The sequence below is a fragment of the Miscanthus floridulus genome, chromosome 8, assembly GCF_019320115.1.
Source record: "Miscanthus floridulus cultivar M001 chromosome 8, ASM1932011v1, whole genome shotgun sequence".
Classification (NCBI taxonomy): domain Eukaryota; kingdom Viridiplantae; phylum Streptophyta; class Magnoliopsida; order Poales; family Poaceae; genus Miscanthus; species Miscanthus floridulus.
In genome coordinates, this window is record NC_089587.1 from 101,518,512 (window position 1) to 101,528,176 (window position 9,665).

The following is a 9,665-nucleotide window of genomic DNA, read 5'->3' on the forward strand; positions in this document are numbered from 1 at the left end:
TATTATACAGCTCGACTACATATGTAGCTGAGCGTATACAGATCACTATGGAGTACTAAGCGGGCATTGAAACATCGATCACCACAGATACGTTCGTGGGTACTGTAATAATGGTCTGCGTACTCTCTTCCTTTGCAAATAAATACTCCTACGTGCTGTATAGGGATCTGTTGTTATTATGTTGTAGACCAGCGAGAAAAAGAGCTCGAGGCTCTCCAGGAACGTAGGAGGCAGAGTAAACCCCATTTTAAACCGGGCTGGAGCCATATCGCAACCGCTGCATACGCTGAAAGACAGAGAGGACAAAGATCCAAGATATAAACATGAGCCAAAGCCACACCACACCACCTACACCGTCTCGCCACAGGGCGACAGGTGCGCGGAGCGTGTAGCGAGGAGACAGGGCTAGATTGGGGGTAGTAGAGCAAGAACCAGACAGAGAGATGTGTTTGTGTGGCTACGGGGCCGTTTGGTATGGCTCTGGACAAGCTCCAGGAGCAGTTTCGCTACTCCACCAGTTAAACGGTAGAGAATGACTCCGCTCCACGTTCGGAGCCATAGGAAACCCGCTGAGAGAGGCGAGGAGAGAGAGTAGGAGCAAAAAAAAATGTAGCTTCCTCCGGCTCCACGACAGAGAGTGGGCCAAGAACTGGCCGGTGGCCTGATTTGCCCCCAAGGGGTGTCGGCGTGGGCGACGGTGGCGTAGGGGTGTCGCGGGGTGCACGAGTGTGCTGGGGCGCACCTCATGCGGAGGCGTCGGGTCTGCCCCGGACGGCGCAAGGATGACTGGCGGAGACAGACGAGGATGCGGCCGCAACAGCAGTGCTCGGAGGCGCATGCGAGGAGGGAGGGAGGGCGGGCGCATGGCCGCGCAGCGCGCGTAGTGGCCGGAGCTCCGAACGCCGAAGTGGAGGAGAGAGCTGGCGTGGAGGGTAGAGCCAGCGCAGGCGCAGAAGCGCGGCCCCATGGCGCGCTGCTAGGCGCGGGAGGTTGAAGAAGATGCGTCGGCGACCAGCCACGTGCGGTTTGACCGAACAGACAAGGTTGGAAAAAAAAAAGAAAAGAAAAAAAAGAAAAAAAAATGTATTATTTTTTTGATTACTAGAAGAAGTTGTTTTGACCAACCGTCAAAAAAAAAAAAATGCTTCAGCTCTCTGCTCCACCATCGAAGCCACAACTGAAGCACAGGCACAGGCACAGCAGCCGTTTGCCTGCCTACATGCTGCTGCAGCAGCCTGTTGCCGCGCAGTGCCGCTGCCGATGCGTCAAAATTAGCAGCAGGAGCGTGCACAGTTTACGGCTATTTTTTTCCTCCTCACTTTCTCTCGATTCCCCTATTACAGCTACAGCTACAACACACTCTCCTGTAGCTATTACAAGCCACTAGGCTCTTGCTGTTTAACCTCGGCCCGGCAAAGAACCTACTGGAAGTCGGAAGGGAAAAAAGGAAAGTAGGAGTAGCTAGTAGGAAGCAAAGCCTCCCCGTGAGGCGAGCCGCCGACTACGTCGTCAGTCACCGACAGCCATGGACTTCGACGAGCACGATGACGGCGACGAGGAGATGACGCCGATGCCCGTGAGCTCGAGCTACGACACGCCGATGCAGCCGGGGCTGGTGGGACTGGGAGGAGGCGGCGCCGGCGGCGGGACCCCGAAGCCCGGGGATTCTGGAGGCGGGAGCTTCAGGACGCCGGGCGGCGTCGTGGTGGGAGGAGGCGGTGGCGGTGGCGGGGGCGCGGGCACCAGGTACCGGGAGTGCCTCAAGAACCACGCGGTCGGCATCGGCGGGCACGCGGTGGACGGGTGCGGCGAGTTCATGGCCGCGGGCGAGGAGGGCTCCATCGACGCGCTCCGCTGCGCGGCCTGCGGCTGCCACCGCAACTTCCACCGCAAGGAGTCTGACTCGCCCATGGGCGGCGGCGGCGCCGATCCCGCCGCCGCCCTGTCCCCGGCCGCCATCACCGCCTACGGCGCCGCCGCGGCGCACCACCACCACCACCAGTTCTCCCCATACTACCGCACCCCCGCCGGGTACCTCCTCCACCAGCACCAGCAGCTGGCGGCCGCGGCCGCCGGGCACATGCCGATGCAGCGTCCGCTCGCGCTCCCGTCCACCTCCCACTCGGGGCGCGTCGACGAGGGCGACGACATGTCCGGGCTGATCGGCCCCATGGTGGTGGCGCCCATGGTGGGCATGTCCCTGGGCTCGGGGGGCGGCCCGTCAGGGTCCGGCGGCTCCGGCTCCGGCAAGAAGCGGTTCCGCACCAAGTTCACGCAGGAGCAGAAGGACCGGATGCTGGCGTTCGCGGAGCGCCTCGGGTGGCGGATCCAGAAGCACGACGAGGCCGCCGTGCAGCAGTTCTGCGAGGAGGTCTGCGTCAAGCGCCACGTGCTCAAGGTGTGGATGCACAACAACAAGCACACCCTCGGCAAGAAGCCATGATGATCCTTCTTTCCCCGGCGCCGGCGCCGGCGCCAGTGCTAGCTAGTAGGTACACTACCACTGATCGCATTATATTGCGTCATCGATCTCCTCTCCTTAGCAGATTATTGCTAGCCTTTTTCGATTTGCTTCCTTCCTTTTAGCTAGAAAAAATGCAAGCTAGCTAGCTAGGTCCCCGTAGCGAGCAGTTCTTGGATTTAGCTATGATGGAGAAGACGGCCGTTGTTCTTTTGTCATCTTGAGTATTTTATTGTGGTTTCTTTGGCTGCGTGTTTCCTAGATGAGACGATCATGACGTTGGTGTTGGGAAGGAGGAGGGCAGGGCATGGCCATTTGCCGATTTGGATCTTTGGAATGTACTGCTCCCTTTTGTGTTTGCAATTGAAAATTTCGATCGTGTCTGGGGATTTGGGTTGCATGGATCGTTTGTTTCATCTTTGTTTTCCCTCTCTCGTGCTTGGCCGAGAGCCGGGATTAAAAATTTTACTCCGCGGCCGGCCAGGCCTCCTGGGTCCGGCCATGGCCACCCTCCAGGGTCCAGGCTTTGCCAACAGCTAGGGCAGAACTCAGAAGCGTCTGTTCCTAGTCTCCTACAGCAGCTTAGCCTGCCAACTGCCATGCCCATGCATGCCAAGCAGCAGCAGCAATGCACTGCTGCATGCGCTTTCCAGCATCATCGATCGATCGAAGTGTGGCAGGAGTGAACTATTAGTACTAGCATTACTGTGACCTGTTCTTGATTATCCGTCCATCTCCACAACCCCATTTGCATGCTTCTCAGCTTCTTTTTCTCTAACAAGTTAATGCTGGTCGACCAGCTTCACTGTTGCAGTGTCACTGCTCGGGTCCGTAACGTTGATGATGCCTCTTCCACAATCTGTGATGAGCAGCACAGCGAAAGCAGCTGCAGAAATGCAGACTCGCAGTAAACGCTGACGAGTAGGAGCTGATCGAACTCAATGAAGCTAAGCTCGCTTTAATTAGTTTCGATCGGCATCCTTCTCCTTTCCGCTTTTACTCCCACTTTGTGGAGTAGCTGATCGAACTCAATGAAGCTAAGCTCGCTTTACAGCCTGTTCGGTTGGTATTGAAACAATCATATACGATCATAGATTATTAGTGCTAGCTGGTTTGATATGAATGAAAAATACTGTTCTGATTAAAAATTTATAATCGTTTATGACGAAACGAACGGGCTGTTAATTTTGCCGCTTTTCCGCTGTTTGCTGGTAGGAGTAGCCGAGTTTCGCATTCAATTCCGGTTAGTGCTCGGCAGCATTTATGGCTACATTCTTGGCCATGCGATATGCAGTGCAAGCGTCCATGGCGTCTCCGTATGGAGGACCGGAGAGGAGGCAGCCAGATATTTGCCAGCCTTGCAAAATCCCTAGCTAGCTAGCTAGCTCCCTCTTTGTTTTGGAAGAAAGCAAAGCGCGAGCCAGAGGACGATCCGCGCTTCCTGTCTCTCTCCTAGTCTTTTTCCGCGCGCTGGCGCTGCCTTTCTTGTTCCGGGGGTCGCACGCGGCGGACGCTAGCTCCCTCCCCCGGCGCTGCGCAGGCAGGCTTTCCACACCGTCCGGCCTGCGACGAGCCGACGACCGCCGTCGTGGACTTCTTCTTCCTCGGCAGCGCAGTCGGCAGTCGGCACGCACACGCTAGGCTGGGGGCTGGGGCTGGGGCTAGGAACGGACGGTGGAGTAAAAAGCGCGCGGACGGAGGTGGTTTCCTTTCGCATCGCCTCCTCGTGCTGTACTTTGGCGCGTCCCGCCATTACTGAAGCCCTCGTTAATGGCCAATCCGGGGGGTGCACGCACGGCCGCGGAAGGCGGAGCGGGGCAAGTGCGCCGTGCTGTGCGGTGGCCGGTGCCGCCGGCGGGCGCGCATGCAGAATCTGAAGGGGTGCACACTTTTGTTCTCTACTGCGCTTGCGCGCGCGGTAGGGGGAGAGAGAGAAAGAGGGAAGGTCGATCGGGCACCACCGCTGGGACTGGGAGGGCGGCAGGCCGGGCTAGTGGGATCTGTAGATCGGCGTGGACCACGGCGCCGATCCGTGCCGTGCGCGCACGGGAGGGGGTCCCTCGGCGCGGCGCGGCGCAGGACTCCGTCACGGAGCGGGGGCCTGGGCTGGGCTGTCTGTCTGTCTGTCTACTTGGCTAGGCCGAGCGGCGATGGCCTGGCCGCCACAGGACGGCGTGCCGTGGGGGCCGGCACGGGAGGGGGAGGGATTCGCGGAGCTGCTGAGCTCGCGTTGCGTGGTAAGTACTGGCCGGATCCGACGTGCGTCCGTGGTCCATGCCGCGCTGCTGAATGCCGAGGCTGGACTGTCACTGGACGCCTTGGGGAGTTTTTCCCTTGTTGACAACTGCATGCTGCTACTGGTATTCTGGCATCAGCTGCATTGGAAATTTGCTCGGATGTTGCCAATGGCAGCTGTTTGTTTTGCTCCTGCTCCACTAGTTGCTCCCAGCCTCCCACCAACTTGGAAATTTGTTCGGATGTTTTGGAGATCTACGTATATGCTCTTTTTAAATTTTTATTAGACGTGTATGTATATGCATGGTGTAGTGAACCTAGCTTGACTTGGTTGGATGTGAGATGTGGTAATGCACCCTACTACCTAGGTTTTAAGTTTGGTCTCAGCTTTGAATTTGGATGCCGATTTTCTTATACTAATGAAAAACCTTATGTCTACTAGTTATCAACATTTTTAGGTATATATGCATGGTGTGTGTAGGATATCTGTCATTCTCTTGCGCAAATAATGCAAGTTAAGATTATTATCTGGCTAGAACTTTGCTCAAAATGCGTTTCCTATTTATTAAGTACTGGGGTAGACCAGAAGAACTAGATTAAAGATGTGTAAAAGTTTGGTCTCAGTTAGATACTTGGGTTACACAGATGGATAAGTAGATAGCTAGCTGCTTCTTTGTCTGGATCTTGTATACTACTAGTATTTTGGAGAAGTGGAAAATTAACGAGCATGTAGCACAATGACCAAATGCGTCTTTGCTTTAAAGGGATAGCGTTAATGATTTTCAGTGCCATTTATAGAAGATTAGTGCGTGAGAAAGTATATATATATATATATATATATATATATATATATATATATATATATATATGGCCTTCCGTATGAAAAACTAGAAGGTAAATATGGGCAGTTTGTAGTATTGTGTTCTGGTGAATATCTAATGCTTGGGATATATATTTGCATGAGCAAGCAGATTAAAACACACTTTCATCCAGCAGTTATTAGCCCATTACCTTAACTTTTGTTAGTCCACATGGAACTTAGCTGTAGAGCTGCTCTGAACGCTTTGGTTAGCGGGACAGCAAATATCCTGCAGTTATCTGGGTAGTTTGGTAAATACGGCATCATCTCAAGTGCAACAGTGAAATTGATTTCAGTCAAAAAGGCTGAACCAGCTGGGGCATACCCAGTGATACTGCAATACCACTGTCACTTGGTGTGCATACTGTCACGAGTGACTTCATATAGTAGGCTATTTTTAGTGGGAAGTTTTATTCTGTAGTTTTCAAAACTGTCATGCCACCTATAGTATTGAGACAATTGAACGAAATAGTCTTTTGGTGTTCAGTATTATTTCACGGTTTTACACTAGGTCAGTTTCAAACTAGTATTAGATGCCACGTGGGGGACAGAGATGTCAGAAAACATTTGAGCTAGCGAGATAAATGGAGTCGTTCAGCAGCACTCGAGGAGTACTTTTCAGCGAAAGAACATCATTTTCCTCTCATAGTAAATCGGCATAAACTAAATTTCAGCGAAACAAACATAAATGATAAGATTGCATCTAAGAGTTGGTATCTGACTCTTACTTTTTGGAGCGCCCTTAGATTTTTTTTTAGATAAGGAACAAAGTTTCAACCTCTATCATTCGAGAATAGTACACAGCTGAGCAACACCGTACAAAAGACCATAAGGCAAACACACCCATGCTGGAAATAAAAAGAGTTCGGCTCAACTAGTGAGCTCGATGCCAACACGGCAACCCTAAACGCCAATAAGGTCGGTGAAGTTCCAACCAAACTTCGCAAAACGGACATAATTAACGTTTCCTATCTTCTGCATCCTTCCTTGAAGAGCGGGCGTTCCTACTCCTTATGCAGCATGGATCACTGACGGATCCAGCACGTCGCCCTAAAGATTACCTTCATGTAAATATTAGCTTTAGCCTTATTAAACACCATATCATTCCTATTCAACCATATCGCCCAACAGAGCGCAACAGCTCCTAACAAAATTTGGTTCGGAAGCTTTGAATCAAAACCATGAAGCCATGAACCAAACATGTTAGTAATGCTAGTAGGTGATTGAATTCCAAAAGTGATAAGCACAGTGTTCCAAATAAAGCTCGCAAAATGACAATTGAAGAACAAATGTTGGATTGTTTCAATAGAATTACAAAGACAACATTTGATACTTCCTTGCCAATTCCTCTTTGCTAGATTATCTTTGGTAAGGGTTACACCCTTTTTTAGGTACCACAAAAAAATCTTAATTTTTAGCGGTATTTTTAGTTTCCAAAGAGGACTTTTTGTCGGGATGGATTCCGTGTTGAATAAAGCTCATGTACATAGACCGAACCGTAAACAAACCATTCTTAGTTATGTTCCAATGGAACGCATCTCGTCCATTTGTGAGGCTAATTTATACCACTTTTGAGACTAGATCGAACCATGCAATCCGATTTGAATTAATCAAACCTCGTCTAAAGGATACATTAAGTGGTACAGTCCTAAGGACCTTTGCCACTGTATCATCTTTGCGCCTCACAATTCGAAATAAGGTCGGGTATACCTCGCTCAGGGCTCTATCGCCTAACTACATGTCCTTCCAAAATCACACATTCTCCCCGTTGTGCACTTTAAAAGTGCCACAGGTTAGAAAATCGGATTTGGCCTTCATGAGACCAGCCCAGAAATGTGAATCCCCCGGCCTATGTTGCACCTAAGTCAAAGGTTTGTTAGCCAGATATTTCCTTCTTAGAAGGTTTTGCCAAACCCCATCTTCATTTATCAGCCTGAAAAGCCACTTGCTAAGAAGACATCTATTTGGAAGGTCTAGGTTACGTATACCTAAGCCACCAAAATCTTTGGGGGTACACAGAACGGTCCACTTGGCAAGGTGGTATTTCTTTTTGTGCCTATCACCTTGCCAGAAAAAAACGAGAGCGATAGTAATCTAATTTTTGAAGGACTCCTCTAGGGATTTCAAAAAAAGACAACATGAACATGGCTAAGCTAGTTATCACCGAGTTAATGAGGACAAGACGACAGCTATAAAGTTTTTTTCTGGAACTTCTCTTCAATGTTGGCTCAATCCTTATTAGATAATTTAACATGGTTCAAAGGGATACCTAGATACCGGGAGGGGAAACCACCTAACCGGCATCCAAATATGCTCGCGTACTCCTATTCATAGTCCTTGGCCTTACCGTAAGTAAACAACTCACTTTTGTGGAAATTAATTTTCAATCCTGATAATTGCTCAAAGGTACTAAGCACAAGCTTTAGTTCCCTGGCTTGTAGCATATTATGATCCAAAAACAAAATGGTATCATCCGCATACTGAAGGATCGAAAGGCCATCGTCAACTAGATGGACTAGATGCGGGTCAACTCCTCTAATTTTTCCATTGGACTTAGCCCGGAAAATCAGGGTTGCTAGCATGTCTGCCACCAAGTTGAATAGAATAGGAGATAAAGGGTCTCCCTGTCTTACTCCTTTCTTGGTTTGGAAGAAATGTCCCACCTCATCATTTATTTTGATGCTTATGCTACTACCCTTCACTATTTGGTCAATCCAATTACACCAAACAGGTGAAAAGCCCTTCATTCTTAGGGTTTGTTGTAAAAAGGCCATTTAACCTTGTCATATGCTTTTCTCAAAGTCTAGCTTTAAGATTACCCCCATCTAATTTCTTTCTATGCATCTCATGGATGGTCTCATGTAGAATAACTACACCATCTAAAATATTCCTCCCTTTCATAAAAGCAGATTGAGATGGCTGAATAACCTTTTGTGCCACTAGTGCTATTCGGTTGGTTAAAACCTTTGTAAAGATCTTGAAACTAACGTTTAGCAGACTGGTGGGACGGAATTGCTGGATCTGTGTCGCCTCTTTTTGTTTTGGTAACAATGTAATTGTACCAAAGTTAAGACTGAAAAGGGGGCATGCTTCCTCTATGAAAATCAGCGAAAAGGGGCAGGAGGTCTCCTTTTATAACTTCCCAAAATACCTGATAGAACTCGGCTGGGAACCCATCATGTTCGGGAGCTTTATTATGCTCCATTTGGAAAATAGCCTCTTTAACTTCTTGTTTAGAAAATTCAGCCGTTAAGACTTCATTTTCAAGATGTGAGACTTGCGGAATATCTGACATAGCAGATTCCACCAAAGAGAAGTTGTTAACGTCCGGTTCCCCAAAGAGACCTTTATAGTAATTGGTGATGAATTTCTTTAGGTTTTGGTCACCTTCAATTATTCCTTCCTCTTGATTGAGCCGGAAAATCCGGGTTCTTCTATGTTTACCATTAGCCACAAGGTGGAAATACTTAGTATTGAAATCACCCGATAACAACCTAGTTGTCTTGGCTCTTTGGTACCACTTGATTTCCTCCTCCCGTAGAAGGAAAGTCGGCCTCTCTTTGTAAAAATGTTTAAGGTCTATCTCCAAACAACTTAACGGCTGCACTCCGCCTTTTTGTTAAGCGCCTCAGCTTTTGCAATGAGCTGGGCCTTTTCTTTCTTGTAGTTCCCACTCACATTTTTAGCCCAGCCCCTTACATTACGGCAGACGCGTGCTTTGCCGAGTGATGCACTCGGCAAAGAGCTATCGGCATATCCCCTCACGACAAAGGCTTCTTTGCTGAGTGCCGCGTGTTGGGCACTCGGCAAAGGATTTCCCGAGTGCCACGACGGCACTCGGCAAAGAAAAGCCGTCGTGATGGCCAGGTCACGGTGATGACCCCTTTGTTGAGTGCCACGCGTCGGCACTCGGCAAAGAAATGTGTTTTTATTTTTTTAAAAAAATGCTTTGACGAGTGCTTGCATCTGGCACTCGGCAAAGCTTGTTTTCTTTTTTTTGGATTTTCTTTGCCGAGTGCTGTAGGTAGGCACTCGGCAAAGCAGTTTTTTTTAATTTTCTTTGCCGAGTGCCTTGACCATGGCACTCGGCAAAGCTGGGAAGCTCAGTGT

At 49.6% G+C, this 9,665-nt stretch overlaps 1 protein-coding gene across 1 annotated transcript; it reads left to right on the top strand.

The window, feature by feature from the left end:
* The first annotated feature begins 1,447 nt into the window (after positions 1-1,447).
* On the top strand, positions 1,448-2,443 carry LOC136473105 (zinc-finger homeodomain protein 2-like). The gene has a single exon (XM_066470795.1). It carries the CDS (start codon positions 1,526-1,528, stop codon positions 2,441-2,443), a length of 918 nt encoding a protein of 305 aa, XP_066326892.1. The 5' UTR covers positions 1,448-1,525.
* The last annotated feature ends 7,222 nt before the right edge of the window (positions 2,444-9,665 follow it).

What these genes read in the sequence shown, in the direction of transcription:
- LOC136473105 (XM_066470795.1), top strand. Translation starts at nt 1,526, where the DNA reads ATGGACTTCGACGAGCACGATGACGGCGACGAGGAGATGACGCCGATG.